Source organism: Pseudorca crassidens, chromosome 2 (genome assembly GCF_039906515.1).
Source record: "Pseudorca crassidens isolate mPseCra1 chromosome 2, mPseCra1.hap1, whole genome shotgun sequence".
NCBI classification, from domain to species: domain Eukaryota; kingdom Metazoa; phylum Chordata; class Mammalia; order Artiodactyla; family Delphinidae; genus Pseudorca; species Pseudorca crassidens.
In genome coordinates, this window is record NC_090297.1 from 107,950,886 (window position 1) to 107,967,053 (window position 16,168).

The following is a 16,168-nucleotide window of genomic DNA, read 5'->3' on the forward strand; positions in this document are numbered from 1 at the left end:
GTTGTGTGGTTGACTTTTCCCCTCTCGCACTGATCTTGTCCAGCTGTCGTCCCCTTTGACTTCTGCATTCAGTGTCACTGAAGGCAGTCTGAGCCTCTTGAGAGATCTTTATGGCCTTGTGGTTTTCTCTTTGATCCTTTATGAAATTCAATTTTGAAAGGGATGATGGGTGGGGTGAGATCAAGATGTTCAGGGAATGGTTGGTAATGAAGTGGGTATACTGTATGGATGATAACTTGTGTTATGTCTTCAAAAAGTTGTACAGTCGTGAGCGAAGAAGCATTTTTAAAGCAAACATAAAATTGGGGTAGTGGTGATAGGGATCCTTCTGGTCAATTCTTTGCCCACATCTGCCCTTCTTGCATATTGACAGTCTGTCATACAGAAGCTACACTCAACCCCTCTCTCTTGCCCCATCCCTTTTTCATAACCCAGGGAGGCTTAATAAATCGAATGTTGGCTTAAGGGTTAAAGAGAGTTGCTGCGTCTGGACCAGGCTGGGTCACTGGCAGGGTAGAATGCTCTAAATAGCAGCCTTGAATACGTGAAGCTACAGATGTGTCACCAGACACTTCGGAAATAGCCTAGGAACACGCCCAGCAGGTAGGGTGTACCACTATGCCAGCTGCTTCTGGAATCTGGCTCACCCTTACTTCCTGGTCCCCAGTTGGGACCTTGACTTGCCCTCCTGATTCCTGTCTTCACCCCAAGGAAGCAACAGCTTTTAGAATTCCTCATCGGCCTTTCTGAGCATGTTGAAAATACATAACTTCCCCAAAATTGTTCTATTTAAGCCAATATGGTATAGAAGGAATGAGTTACCCCCTCATGTATGTAGACAGAATAACATAAACACTATCTGAGTAGGTTTTAGGGTATTGAGGCGTTTCTCATACTTGTTTATGAGTAACTGTATGGACAAGTCCGGTCAGCTGCTGTTTACAATTGCTGAGTAATAACTCATTGAGTCTGCACAGACAAAGCTGCAAGAGGGATACCCATAAGTGAGATGGCTCCTAAGTAAACATCCTGTTCTCCCCCCACGTAGAAGTAGAAAGAAGCACATAATGCCTTAAAGGAAAGGAGCAAGTGCAATGTAGAATTAAATATCAATTTCTGACGAACTGCTGGGGGAGGACAGAAGAAACCTTTAATGCTTAGTTACAAGTTTGAGGGGAAGGGGATAAGAAGGCTGAGATCTATCTAGAAACTGATATTACAGTTACCTTACGGTTCTATTTTATTTTTTTCCTGTCCTTTCCCTTTGTTATCACTGTGGCAAGAGTCAAACGTTGAGAACACAGATATGGGTGGAGGGGCTAGTGAGCAGTGCCAACAGAGAGAACAAATACAGGCTGCAGTTGTTTGTGTCTGACTTAAAAGGGTGTTGGCTAAACCAGTACACCCTGGATCTGCTGAGGTTCCTAGCAAATTAGATGTTCCAACCACATTACCTCCTTTCCCTTCCCCATTGGATCCCCTTCTTTTTGAGAATTAAGTCCTTTGCCACATAATTTGTGGGAAGGAGATAAGACTTGAAACTTCCTACATTTTTTTTCTTGGAGTATTTCAGTTGGAATGGGTAGAAAGAAGATGGGCAGCATCCAGTTCCTTCTGTTTTCTCCTCCCCTGGCTAGGAATCCTTTGCATCCACATGAGGCAATACTTAAGGTCCCATTTTCTAGGTAGCCAATCATTGTCAAAGGCAGTAGAGATTAAGGAAGTATTAATTTGAAATCTTGGTTTTTTGGGTAGTGGGCCATAGTTGTATGTAATCTTCCGTAGATGTAGCTAGGGCCTTCTTTCAGAGTACTTTGCTCTTTGCTTTGGTTTTTTTTTTACTTCAGTATCAAACAAGTTGGCACTGACTCCTGTGTTTGGGAGACTTCATATTTTTCCGTTGGTCTTGACCTGACCAACCAGGGTCATTTAAAAGGCAGGGTGGAGGTGGCTGTTTCCTTGTTTCTCAGGCTCAAGAAATGTCTTGGGAAAGGGAAATGTTAGTAGAGATTTTTAGGTGAGCCAAAGGTTTTGTCTTCAAAGTTCAATTTATCCCCATGCTCTGGGTAGGAAGCTTCCCCCTCTTGATTTATTCAGCAAACTTGGCTGGACTTTCTCTTTGTAGCATCTTTAAAGCAAAGTTAAAGTTTGGCTGCGTCCTAGATCTTCATTACTAAAGAAAAAAAAATTTTTTTTAACCTAAACTCCCCACAGTACCTACTGTAGGCTTAACCACTTGGCTAGTTCTTTGGGCCTCAAAAGCATTTGGTGGCAATGATGTAAACCTTTCTTTATGTATTTTACCTTTTTACATTTCTCTCTTTTACCTCCAATATCTTTTAAAATTTCTTTGGTGCAGGGAAATTTTGCTTCTAAAAACTAAGATTTGGAGGTAATGTGTTGATCCTGATAACAAGTGGGAAATGTACTTTACCTTCAATGGAGAGAATTCTTACAAATAGTTTAACATTATAAAAGCAGTACCTCCTCAACCAAAGCTTTAGCTAACAGGATGTCTATTCTAAAAGTGGAGTAAAGCTGAGAATTTCCCAAAATTAAGGGTCCAGTATACCCTTTACTGAGGATTCCCTTTTCCCTAGACTTCTGTGAAATCTTCTGCCATTATTTCCTAAACTCTTCTTTTTCCTTAACCTTAGTGTGGTAGAGGATATTTGGTAAGATGCCTCTTTGCCTCTTTTCTTGGCTTTCTATTGGACCTTTTTCTCCACCCTATATTAAAGACCTCTTAGGCCCCAGAGGCTCCTAGAAGTGTACCCTGGAGAGACAAAAAGCTGTGCTACCAAACATGATGCATTATGATTATCCTGGTCCCTGAGAGACAGCATAGTATGGCAGAACACAGGCCTTGGTTTCAGACGGACTGCAGCTTGACTTGCCTGAGAGTCATTTTCAATGTTTTAAAGGGAGCGTAAGAAGAGCTACTACTTGTCGGGGTTCTAGGAGTTCAATGAGATAGTGAAGCATGGTACTTCGCACATAGTAAAATTCCGAGGCTGAGACATGCTAGTCATAGATCAGAATCACTGTGAAGGACCAGTGCTTAATGCGTTGGCCTTAGCTAGCTTGCTTTTGCCTGCTTGCTTGCTGGCTTGCTTGCCACACAGGGAGGAATGGAATAACTTGACATCCCTTCCTTCCTCCCTCCACTGCAAAACAGGTTACATACGTGATGATATAGTAGTTGATTCATTGGCACCTCCTGAGCACTCAGCTCAGTGCATTGCACACAGTAAGCAGTCAGTAAATGTTTGAGAGATGAGTGCTGGGAGCTACCATAACTGTAATCTACTTATTCCACCATCCCTCTACTATCCTTACAAAGTAGAATGATTGAAGAAGGTGTGTATCAGTATATGAATACTTTGGACTTTTGAGTCAGTACAGTGATTGGTGTATTCTTAAGTCAATAATTATTTATTGAGCAGCTACCAATTTGTTGCCTGCAATGTAACACTCCCCTGTCCCTTTTGGTGCAGAGCCATGGGTAAAGTTTGTCACACTTTCTGAATGCCATTTAAAAATTCTCCCTACCTTTTCCCAACCACACACACACACACAAAGTAATCTTCCTCTTCCATAGTCTTGTTTATTTCTTTTTGTATTTCAGGGTGTGTAACATACCAGAAGACGGAGCCAAGATCCAGGGTGGTGCCTGTGACTCAGATCAACTGCTGCCTCTCTCAGAACCTCTGGAAACTTAGATTAAACATCTTTCTCTGACAGCTTTTCCTCCACAATCCTTGATAACATCACCATTGGAAACTTGAGAACCAACTCCAACCAGCCCCACCCCCAGGTGAGGGGACTAATGGGAATTACTGAGAAACTCACAGCTGTCCCCAAATCCATTTCCCCTCATACTTTACTACATATCTGGTTGTGTTTCAATTTTTATTGTGTAAAACAAATCAAATATACCTAGTACTGTGTTCTGGATATAGCAGGGAGAGGGAAGAGAAGGGATAAAGGAAGTTGAGAGCTAGGATGGGAATGAGTGGCAAAGGTCTTGTGTAGGAAGCAGAGAGCTAAGATTCTAGGGTCAGGCACTTCTTTCTGAAGTGAAGAGGGAGTTGCATTGGAGTAAACTCTATTACCAGAGAAAGTCTGGTGTGGTAGAAGAATACAAGATGTGGATTCAGAATCCAGCGTCAGTGCTTACTGTTTGGCCTTAAACCACTTACCTTCTCTGACCTTAAATTCCTCATCTGTAAGATTAAGAGGTTTCTAAGGTCCCTATTTAAGCACGATGAGTATGAAGGGACTCCAAGGAGTGCCCTCTGCAGATTTTTCGCTCTAGCCCCAAAGTGGTTATATTCATTTGTTCTCATAGCTTGTAGCTATTGTTGCCCATTACTGTGTACCATGTAGTGTATTAGGCGATTTACATAAAATTAACCTCAACAATTCAGAATGATAACTATTATTATTCCCATTTTATGGATAAGAAAATTGAAGCTTATTAGAAATTAATTTACCCAAAATTACATAGCGATCCAGGATTTACACTAGGTCTGTCTTGTCCCAAAGTCTATGCTTTTACCTGTTACCTACCTGCCAGTGGAGACTACGTAAAAGAAAATGGTTAAAAGAAAATAACTACCCTTTCTAATCTGTTTTCTCCCGCTCGCACTCTGGAGAATTTTCCTGCCCCTGCCCTCAAAGCCGCAGGATATCTTATTGCTACTTTGGTCTGAAACTGCAGGTCTCTGAATTGCCCATATGTGTAACAGTTTAGGTCTTCCGGTCAGCCGGAACCAGCCGCAACGCTGCTCTCGCTGTGTGGGGTGTACCTCTTCGGAGTTCCTGGAGGTGGTCCCAGACTGGAGTGGCGGCTGTAATAACCAATAGGCATGGACATTGCTGGGCCGGAAGCCAATGAGGAATCTGGCGATGGAGAAGCGGCGATCATTTATTTGAGGATGTAGGACGGGTCTGAAGGAAAATGGGGCTGTGTCAGAGGTGGCGGCGGCTTCGGATCCCAGGGTTACAAGCCTGCGGGCTGCACATGGTGCGTGAGGTACCCAAAGATTCCGAACCACATTAGACCCAGCCCAGCGGAACCCCAAAGTGTAGGCTCTCAACCCAGCCTGACCCCCCTCTACTCCCGCCCTGCGTCTCCAGACCCGGCTACTGTAGCCCTTAGATGCGCCATCTTTTTCCTAGGGTCAGCAGCCTGCGGCGGGGCCTAGGGCTCCCAGCCTAGGACCCGTTATCACCCAGTCCTTTTAAATACTAGAGATTAGGACCACGGCCACATAAATGTTCTAATTTCCCACTGTCCCCAATCCCAGGAAGGAATGGTGGGACATGTGTTACCTCCTAACATCTTTCCCTCCAGGCAGCTGTGCCGACCCCACCACACTGGTTGGTAGAGCGGCTTGGCCTTTTTGAGCAGCTATGGACTGCTCAGGTAAAGAGGTTAGCAAGCCTGGCACAGAAGGAACACCGGACTATCAAGATATCACTTCCTGGAGGCCAGAAAGTGGATGCTGTGGCATGGAACACAACCCCTTACCAACTAGCCCAGCAGATCAGGTATCAGGCCCATTCTGTACGTACCAGGATAATCCTTCTATCTCTGTACTTTCTCGATTTGAGCAGGGAAAGAGCTCTGTATGTTTATTCCATTCCCATCAAGACAGCTTTTCCTGCTGATCCCTTTTAATCTGCATTAGTTTCATAGTCTCTGCCCTTCCTCTATTATGCATGGGGGAAAACAACGATAGGTTCTGTTGCTCTGGTAACACATTTCCCCTTTCAAGTTTGGAGTTGCTAAGAGATTAGTCCCTCTCTACCCCTTTGGATGGTAACCTTGTTTTTCTCTTTTTCCCCATCCCCCACTGCTGAAGTTCTAAACTGGCAGATACTGCAGTGGCTGCTCAAGTGAATGGAGAACCTTATGATCTGGAGCGGCCCTTAGAGACAGATTCTGACCTCAGATTTCTGACGTTCGATTCTGCAGAGGGGAAAGCAGTAAGTTTCTTCCTTATCAGGGATACAGTGGCTACTAAACGAAGAGATGTTTAAGTGGGCACTTCTAGCATTTATTTCTTTTGCCTCAGTTTCTCCATTTGCAGTTGGGAGGGAGGCCTACCGCAGATTGCTTGTCTTGATTATTCCTGGCTAAGCTGGAAACTTAGGGTGAAAGTTTTTACTTAGCCTGGATCTGTTAAGCAGTGATCATTGTGCTAGTGAAAGGGAGAGATATAAAGTTGAAAATAGAGGATAATATGCCACGTTAGCCCTCCAACTCTTGAGACATGCATTATAAGTCATCTGTAGCATGTATTTAATTTTAATGTGGCTTGCACAACCGAGCACATCACCTGGCCTCCTCTCCACTTTTTCATGTCAGCTTGGATGGCATGAAAACTGACTAGCCTCCTACTATGCTCTAGAACCGGAAGCACTGAGGAGTGAGGCTTACTCTCTTCTGTGCGTTGCTTCTAGTGGCCTTCTTTCTTTTCTATTCAGTTGTTTTTGTTTTCATTTTACTTTTTACTATTTAGTGGTCACCCCAAAGTCAGGTTCCCCATTTTGTGATAGTTATTCATACTAGTTTCATGCCAGCTTCTCTGAGGAGAGGATCCGAGAGCTAGGGGCTAAAGGAGAAGGTTATGAACTCATGAACTCCTTTCTTGTGAACCCAGGTATTCTGGCACTCTAGTACCCATGTCCTGGGGGCAGCAGCTGAACAACTTCTAGGTGCTGTTCTCTGTCAAGGTCCAAGCACAGGATGTGGCTTTTACCATGATTTCTTCCTTGGAAAGGAACGGTGAGTAGTGCAAGGAAGGAGGAGAATGATTCTGGGGTGGTTTCTTTTTCAAAGATTTCACCATATTTTACTTTATTTTTCTGTTTTTTTGAGCTATAGTTGATAAATAAAATTGTAATATAAAGTGTACACATGGTGATTTGATGCATGTATACATTGTGAAAGGATTCCCACAATCGAGTTAATTATCACATGCTTCTTTGTGTGTGTGTGAGAATGCTTAAGGTGGGCTCTTAGCAAATTTCACTTATGCAATACAGAATTTATCGACTATAGTCACCATGCTATACGTTAGTTTTTCAGACCTTATTCATCTTATAACTGAAAGTTTGTACCTCTTTCCTGGGGTGTTTTCTGAGGCCTTTTTCTGGGGCCTCAGGCATGTTCAGTTTGGAGGAGAAAGAAAGCTAGGGGCGGGTCCCTCCATGCCTCAACTGTGACATAGGTACCACTTTCTCCACTAGTCCATGTCTTTCCTTTTCTAAATCAGCTTGAAACTTACCTTCTCTAGCTTTTATGAATTCTTCAACTTTTACTTCATCCCTCATTACTGTTGCTCTAGTTTTCTTTATCCAGATTGCCTGCACACAACATTTAATTTCGTACAAAGAGCTTTTGCTCCAGCTGTAAACTTTGTACCTGATTTCCTATTTGTTTTCCCCTAGTCTGTTTGTCTTTGCCAATAATTTTAGATGTTTTTGGAAGGCAGGATTTCATCCCATGACCAACACCCAGGTGATGCTCCTTAGAGGATGGAAGCCAACCAACCCTCATCTTTCCAGGACAATCAAGGGCTCAGAGCTGCCTGTTTTGGAACGGATTTGTCAGGAACTTGCAGCTGCTGCTCAGCCCTTCCGGAGACTAGAGGCTTCCCAGGATCAGCTTCGGCAGCTCTTCAAGGTGGAGTGGAGACACACAAGTTTAGGAGGATAATCTAGAGACGTGAGGGAAGGAATGGCTCTCGCTCAGGACTTATTCGTGGGAATAAAGACTTGTCTTCACTCTTCCCTTCTTCCAGGATAACCCCTTTAAGCTTAACCTGATCGAGGAGAAAGTGACAGGTCCAACGGCAACAGTATATGGGTGAGAGCTGTCAAGATTGAGGAAAACAGGGAGAGGTGGGGATGCACTAAAGAAGGCCAGAAATGGGATAAGGGAAAGAAGATAGAAGGTAATCTGTTGCTCCCAAAAAAGAAATGGGAATTGATTTTTATCTCCCATTGTTTTCTCTGTGGAATAGTTCTTTATGTCTCTTTCTGTCAGCTAAACACCCTAGAGGGAGAATCCTAGAAGCTCAAGAATCTGGAAGTCACTAACTGTCCCCTTCTTTCTCCCAGGTGTGGTATGTTGGTTGATCTGTGCAGAGGCCCCCACCTTCGGCATACTGGACAGATTGGAGGCCTGAAGCTGCTATCGGTCAGTTGTGAGGGCTGGGTTAGGTTGAGATTACTGTTTTCCCTGGAGTGAGCTGGGGAATGGGAAGGTGATCCTCTCTGTCAACCCCTTTTCTGCTCTGATAGCTAAGGGGGGCAATCCAGAAATAGAAACTTTGTCCCTGCCTTTTAGAAATCTCCATCTGATGACAGATACTGGACACCCTGCCAGGGCCCAGAAGCCAATTCCGAGTCCATAGTCAGACATTAGCACTAAGGGAGATGGCGAGGGAGGGCATGAACAGGCTGGACACGGTCATGTAGGGAAGGCGCCTGTGGAGAGAGCCAGTGTGGAACACCATTTGACAGCCACAGAGAGAATACTCTTAAGTCAAAGGCCTGCCCTTTCTGAAAATATTGCTCCTGGGCAAGGTGAGCTATTAGTCGGAATAGGAGCAGAGAGAGAGGGGAGAGGCAGATGTGCAGAGCAAAACGCCCTGGACTGAAAACTTAGGCATCTGTTCTTAGTCCTGTCTCTGCCACTGATGAAGTATACGGCCTTGGGTAAATTTCTTTACCCATTTTCCCCATCTATAAAATGAAGCTGTTGATTCCTGTCCTACCAGTAAATCCACATCATAGAGACAAAACCAACTAACGCACGAGAAAGTGTTTGAGGAAAAGTTAAAAGTGCTATAAAATGCAGGCTGTTTCTTATTAGTACCATACAATTGTTCAAGGAAAGAACAAGCAGAGGCATTTGAATTTCATGGATCCAGGAACAGGACCTAGTGTGGGAGACTGAGTTTTCTAGCAGCGGTATGGGAGATTGATAAGGGGATGGATAGACTAATATTTGACCAGAACTTAGGGTTACTTCCCTGAGCAGTCATTGATTAGAAGGGAAAGGAACAAAGTACACGGGTGCTGGTAGGGCAGTGGTAGTGAGAATGGGGACAAAAAGAGGTGGCAGGGTAAGGTTAGAATTCAGCAGGACATATGTAGAAATCAAGGCTCAGGCACCTCCGGGGTGATATACATGACAGGGGGTGTCTGGAGGGTGGCAGGGGCCATCCTCCTGGTGGTGATGGTGGGAAGAGTAGAGACAGAGATGAGATGGGATCGTTGTCATACCTGTGATGCTTATGCTCAGAGTATCATATGAGGATTGAAAGAGGGGTTGTCCTCATCTTCCCTTTGACTCCCTTTGTCCTCCCACAGAACTCATCATCCTTATGGAGGTTTTCCGGCACCCCAGAGACACTGCAGAGAGTGTCAGGGATTTCCTTCCCCACTGCAGAGGAGCTGAGGGCCTGGGAAGAGTGGAGGGAGGAAGCAGAGTTACGGGACCACCGGCGCATTGGGAAGGTACAGAGACTGGGAAAATGGGGGCAGGGTGGGGGTGATGATGAGGGTTGGAGAGAGATGAAGGAACCTGACTGTGAAGTTGAGAGCAGATTCGGAATCCCGCAGACTGAGCAGCTTGGTCAGTTATCTCTTCTGGGTTCCCAAGCCCCCGCTTCCCCGTTGAAGTGACCGTTGCCGTTCCCGACTCCAGGAACAGGAGCTCTTCTTCTTCCATGAACTGAGCCCCGGGAGCTGCTTCTTCCTGCCTCGAGGGACAAGGGTGTATAATGTACTCGTGGCTTTTATCAGGGTAAGGAGGACCCATGTTCAGGGGAAGGAAGACTGGGGAGGGACTGAGGGCCTAGAAGAAGCCATGTGTTTAAAAGAGGGGGATTAGAAGTTTAAACATAAATATTGTGAAGTGCTAGTGACTTTTATCAAGGGCCTAGAAATGTGTGGTCTACAGTGAGGAGCATAGTGAGGGAGGATGGTGCTTACTAGGTTGTAGCTGTGTTCAGCATGACCTGAGAGCCCAGAAGAATCACACAGCTGCCATCCTGCTTCCTCTCCCCCTAGTCACTCTGGCCTTCCATGTCTGTACCCTCCTCTCTAGGCCGAGTACACCCGCCGTGGTTTCTCAGAAGTGAAAACCCCCACGCTGTTTTCTACGAAACTCTGGGAACTGTCAGGGCACTGGGAGCATTACCGGGAAGACATGTTTGCCCTGCAGCCCCCAGGCTCTGACAGCCATGCCGGCTCCCAGAGTGACCACTCTACCAGCCATCCCACAGGCACGCTTGCCCTCAAGCCCATGAACTGCCCTGCGCACTGGTGAGCTGGGATCCAGGAGACCTGGGTCCTCCCAGGGCTAGGGCTAGGCACCTGGTTACTAAGTACTAAGTTGTAGAAAACTTGGAATCGTATTGGAACACTTGATTTGAGTCTTGAATCTGCCCTCTAGCTCCCTATGTGAATTTGGAAAAATCATTGCACCTCCCTAAGCCTCAGTCTCCTCATGTGTAATATCAAGGGTTTGGAGTTGCTGCCTGAGGTTCTTCTTTCAGTTCAGTGCCTATCACAGAACAGGGGCACAGTAAGTGATGTCTGTTATTGTTGTTACTGCGATTCACTTTTGAACCAGGCAGGGCCCAGATTGTGATGAGTGGGATTGACAGGACTCAGGCATGCCGAGGCTGGAGAGCACGTTAGCTGATGGTGCAGAGAAGGGAAGCAAGCAGCCTGGGCGGAGGAGAAGTCTTCAGGGGCTAGTTTTCCCTGCGGCCCTGACTCCTCCCCACCCCAACCTCAGCCTGATGTTCGCCCACCGGCCCAGATCCTGGCGAGAGCTGCCCCTGCGACTGGCCGACTTCGGGGCCTTGCACCGGGCCGAGGCCTCTGGCAGTCTGGGGGGACTGACCCGGCTACGGCGCTTCCAGCAAGATGACGCTCACATCTTCTGTGCACCTGATCAGGTGGCCCTTCCCCAGCTCCACCAAAGCCTTTCTAAGCCGCCTTTCATTCTCCTTGTGAACTGCCAACATTCCTGACTCTCAGTTGCCCTCTTTATATATGATAATTTAGCTACATTCTATCGCAACCTTTCCTTTATGTTTTTGCCCTCTTTTCCCCAAACTACCACCACCCCAGAGCTCTAGCTAGCACACAGCTCATCTGCCCTTATTCCCCCAGCTGGAAGCAGAGATCCAAGGCTGTCTTGATTTCCTCCGCTCTGTCTACACTGTCCTTGGGTTCTCCTTCCGCTTGGCACTGTCTACCCGGCCATCTGGCTTCCTGGGAGAGCCTTGCCTTTGGGACCAGGCTGAGCAGGTGAGCAGGTGGTAGGGAAGCAGAGGCAGATAAACCAGTCTCTGATGGAAGGAGAGGGGAGATGGGAATCAGGGTCCCTGGTAGAGGCGTATGCTGAGAGGGTCACTGTTGGGGACTAGAGGGATCTGTTGCTCATAAAGTTTAAGATGACATATTCCTCTCTTGTATCCTTTCCTCTAAAGGTCCTTCAACAGGCCCTAGAAGAATTTGGAGAACCCTGGGACCTCAACCCTGGAGATGGTGCCTTCTATGGGCCTAAGGTAAGCTGGGGACCGTGGTTAGAGTCTTATTTATTCCTTTTTTTGTTTTGTTTTGTTTTATTAACTGTTTAATAGATACGAAGGAATGTTTTTAAATTTGTGTAAGATATAAAGAAGAGCAGTACATCTCCCGCTCTCATGGAACTTAGGTCTGGTGAGGGCTCTGAGAGGTAAATAGGGTGTTTCAGCACCGGGGGATCAGTGCTGTGTAGGTACTAAGGGGGCACGTTACTCAGGAGGGTCAGAAAAGGCTTCCCATAGGAATCTCTTTCCGATCTGAAAGGTAATCGTTGGCCAAGTAAAAAGGTGCTTCAGGAGGGAATGTTGGGGGCTTCCCTGGTGGCGCAGTGGTTGAGAGTCCGCCTGCCGATGCAGGGGACACGGGTTTGTGCCCCGGTCCGGGAAGATCCCACATGCCGCAGAGCGGCTAGGCCCGTGAGCCATGGCCACTGAGCCTGCGCGTCCAGAGCCTGTGCTCCGCAACGGGAGAGGCCACAACAGTGAGAGGCCCGCGTACAGGAAAAAAAAAAAAAAGGGAGGGAACGTTGTAGGCAGAGGCTGGGGCGAAGAGTAAAAACTCACATGGCAAATTGGAAGAGGTGAAAGAAGTCGGGGAAAAAGGACTGTAAAGTGTCCGCTGGATTTAGTGAAAAGGCTGTTAGGTTTTGAGGGTCCATTTTTCAGTAAAGTGGGGACTGGATGTGGAGTCAGAAGTGAATGAATGAACCTAACACTTCCAAGAACATTGGCTCTTATAAAGGCAAAGGAGAGTAGCTGGCAGATCCAAAGAGATGTTGATGAAGGGAGAGACTTGAGAACGTTTAAATGCCGTGATGAGAGGGAGCCTGTTTGGGTCAGGGAGAAGTCGAAGTTGTAGAAGGGGTTTCAGTAGAGGAAAGTTTCTGGGGAGTCTTGAGGGTTGGGATCCAGAGCCCTTCACAGAAAGAAGCACCTGTGCTGTTGTTTAGGGGGTAGAAGGAAAGGCTTGGGGGTAGGTGCCAGGATATTTATAGGTGTGGTGACAGAAGTTGAGACATTTTCCCATCTCATGATACCAACTATCAGAATTCTCCATGAGATGGGAGGCGGGATCATTTGCTGAGATAGGAGTGGAGAATAGAAGAGTTGTCGGTGTGGGGGTTGAAGATGGGAAGAGAGGAGAAAGCTTGAAAATCCTTGAGGAGAACAGGATGCAGAGCTGATTAGGGCAGCCAGAGGATTGCAGGCAGCAGCAAGGGTTCAATTGAGGTTCACAACAGCGACTTGCATCAGTTGCTGTTTTTGCGTCTGTGTGGTGTGTGGCGTGTTGGGCAGCACTGGGCATTTCTGTTCCAGGGCCAAGGAGGTGGGATGCTAGGGTGCCACCAGGGTGGGGTTTTGTCATGTGGATGTGACAGAAGAACAGTGATACCAGGGAACCAGGGAGAGTGGTTACAGCTGCATGGGGAAAGAAACAGGGGTGGGAGAGGCTGAGAGGCCTGTGAATGGGAAGAAAAATGAGGAGTTAAGGAGCCGAGAGATTGAAGAGCCATTAATAGGAATAATTGTCAGAGCTGGAAGGACAAGAGATAGTAATCAGAGCAGGTGTCTGATGGACTGTTTCAGAGGTGCAGCCATTCTGGGCGATGACAACATGAAGGATGTAGCCATAGTGTGGGTGCGGATGAAGGTCTCTGAGATGAGGAACTCAGGGAATTGAGAGGCCAGGGTGAGGGTGGGCCGTTCATGTGAATGTTGATGTTCCCTAATAATATACCACTATTAAGTGGAAAGAGCCACCGCCAGAGTCTGCAGCACGATGCAGCTGGGTGACACGTCTCTCCACACAGCCTGGGATGTGGCTAGGTAGAAGGAGGTGGCACGCATAATGGAGGATACTGGTTCTGGTTTCTTTCATGTCCTCCCTTCTGTCTCCTCCAGATTGACGTGCACCTCCGCGATGCCCTGGGTCGGCCCCATCAGTGTGGGACAATCCAGCTTGACTTCCAGCTGCCCCTGAGATTTGACCTCCAGTACAAGGGGTACAGAACCTTGTCCTGTCCCCTTTTCCCTTGGCCCGTGGAATAGGTGGAGAACAACTTCCCCTTCTGCCTTTGACCCTAAAAACTAAACCACATCCTCCACACCTTCCCTTGCCAGGGCTGAAGATTCTTGGAAACTGGAAGGTGATCTTGGGTGCACATTGTGTGACACTTTTCCATTCCATCCATTCCCCCCCCCCTTTCCCTCCAAGGCAGGCGGGGGCCCTGGAGCGTCCAGTCCTCATTCATCGAGCAGTGCTAGGTTCTGTGGAAAGGATGTTGGGAGTGCTGGCGGAAAGCTGCGGGGGAAAATGGTGAGACCTCTGACTCCCGGTTCCTGTTCTGGCCCTCAAGCCAGGTAGTGCGTGCTCCACATCCTGGCTCCCTTCAGACTCCACTTCTGTTTCCTTCTAGAATCTGCTCCCTGCATCCACACTTGGGGTCTGAGCCAGGATAAATAATTTGCCTTCCTCTGTTCTCTCAATCAGGCCACTATGGCTGTCACCATTCCAGGTGGTGGTCATACCTGTGGGGACTGAGCAAGAGGAATATGCCAGGGAGGTGAGGAGTTGGGGGTGAGGATGGGGACGAGCAGTGGGTAGCAGAGGCCACATGGGGTAGTGAAAGGGGCATGGCACTTGGAATCACAAGACTGCACTCAAATAATAAATGTTGATTGCTGACAACTGAGCACTTGGCACAAAAGGGGCCTTGGAGAAATGTTTGTTTTATTTTTCCTTTCTAGAGAGAAGTAAGGATATGGACAGTACCAGAGTCGAGCAGCTGGTTGGGTAGAGTGGTGTCTAGAAACAGGCAGCGTCCAGGGAGGCCTGGCTCCAGGAGGAGGCCGACAAGGAGGCTGTGGGGCTGGGGAGAGGCCTCAGTGTAGAGAGTGAGGAGGGTTTGTCCCTGAGAACTGGAGAGCCTTGAGGCAAAGGAAGGAGGGGCAGATGGGGGAGCTTGGGGAAAACTGGCATCAGACTGTTCTAGCTCCTCAGCCTTCCGTTAAATCAGGTTCCTGTCAATGATCCTCTACCCCAGGCACAGCGGAGCCTGCAAGCTGCAGGACTGGTTGGCGACCTGGATGCTGACTCCGGACTGACCCTCGGCCGGAGGATCCGCCGGGCTCAGCTTGCCCACTACAATTTTCAGTTCGGTAAGACCGGGTTAGCACAGCCCTCAGAGCCTTGCACTCTTCCACTCGGCCTGTATGTTGTTCTTCCCTGTCTACTACGTTTGGTCATCCGCATATTTGGGTAAATTGCAGCTCATTACCTGAGCTGGGCAGGAGCCAGGATTCAGAACTCCTGAGCCATTTGGACTCTAGGCTCCTTCACCCCCTGACCAGCACCTCTGACCCTCAGAACAGTTTTCTTCTGACCCCCGCCCTAGCTCTTGGTGTCTGTTAGTAATTAGCCAAGGGAGCATCAGAAAGGAACAGGAAGGGTTAAGAAGGCGTTAATTAGTTAGCTTTGCTTATTCTAGACCTAGATAGAGTCAGCCCTAAGGGATGAGGAGAAAGGCCTTAAGAAAAATAGTCTAGGCCTACCTTGCTCCTTTTTTTCATTTTCCAAGGTTCAGAGCTCTGTCTTGAAGACAAGGAGTAGGAATGTCTCAGCCAGATTACCTGGTTCTCTAGTTTTACACATCCACTCATCCTGCCAGCCTTGGAGCAAGCTGCCCGTGATCCCTTGGACTTGCACGTGTGTCATCCACCCTGCCACCCTCCCCTTTCTCTAAAGCACGCACACACACACACACACACACACACACACACACACACACGTGCGTGCTCTCTCTCTCTCTCTCTCTCTCTCTCTCTCTCTCTCTCTCTCTCTCTTTCTCTCTTTTTCTCTCTCTCTCTGGATCTGCTTCTTGATCTGTTTGTCTTTCTTTGGCTGACCCTACTATCTCTGACCCCTGGGATCCTGAGTGGAAGTGATAAGGCATGTAAGAGAATGTCTGGAATATTTCTTTATCTCCTCAGGATGACCAGGGAACTGGAGAGCAAGAGATAGCTAAATATATCCTTTCCCGGAACCATGTCTGAGCTCTGCTCTTCCTAAAGATTTCGGTCTCTTAAATTTCTGCATAGCAAAAGGAGATATCCTCTGGATAAATTTGCCCTGAGATTCGCAAACCTCCCCTCTTTCTGCAGTGGTTGGCCAGAAAGAGCAGAGTAAGAGAACAGTGAACATTCGGACTCGAGATAATCGTCGACTTGGGGAATGGGACTTGGCCGAGGCTGTACAGCGGCTACTGGAGCTACAGAACACCAGGGTCCCAAATGCTGAAGAAATTTTCTGAGCTTTTGTGTATAGATGTGGCAAAGACCTGTAGGAGCTATCAGGCCCCCTTAACACGGAGGGGCCCAACCTAACTGCCAAGAGTCTGAAGTCCCCCAGACCCCTCAGAACTCGTGTGGAGGCATGAATCTGCTCTCATGAAAAGAGATTTGGTCTGGGGGAAGCTGTAGCTGTTTGGATGTGAAGAGAGTGAAACTAAAAATAATAAACTTGAAGCTACTGGGAATGTGTCTTCATC

At 47.4% G+C, this 16,168-nt stretch overlaps 1 protein-coding gene across 8 annotated transcripts; it reads left to right on the plus strand.

The window, feature by feature from the left end:
- Positions 1-4,753: 4,753 nt before the first annotated feature.
- TARS2 (threonyl-tRNA synthetase 2, mitochondrial) lies at positions 4,754-16,156 on the plus strand. 8 transcript variants are annotated; one of them, XM_067727644.1, is made up of 18 exons: positions 4,761-5,029; positions 5,360-5,556; positions 5,871-5,994; positions 6,672-6,796; positions 7,489-7,696; positions 7,815-7,879; positions 8,134-8,212; positions 9,391-9,537; positions 9,728-9,826; positions 10,130-10,347; positions 10,826-10,988; positions 11,206-11,343; positions 11,526-11,603; positions 13,524-13,624; positions 13,837-13,938; positions 14,113-14,185; positions 14,666-14,780; positions 15,783-16,156. In XM_067727644.1, the coding sequence occupies exons 1-18, from the start codon at positions 4,964-4,966 to the stop codon at positions 15,929-15,931; spliced, it is 2,247 nt and encodes a 748-aa protein (XP_067583745.1). In that variant the 5' UTR covers positions 4,761-4,963; the 3' UTR covers positions 15,932-16,156. The 8 variants fall into 8 exon arrangements, 6 of the variants coding, with proteins under 6 accessions (XP_067583748.1, XP_067583747.1, XP_067583745.1 ...); XM_067727645.1 differs by having other exon boundaries at positions 4,765-5,029; positions 7,579-7,696; XR_010941066.1 differs by lacking the exon at positions 15,783-16,156 and having other exon boundaries at positions 4,755-5,029; positions 13,841-13,938; positions 14,666-14,731.
- Positions 16,157-16,168: the final 12 nt, after the last annotated feature.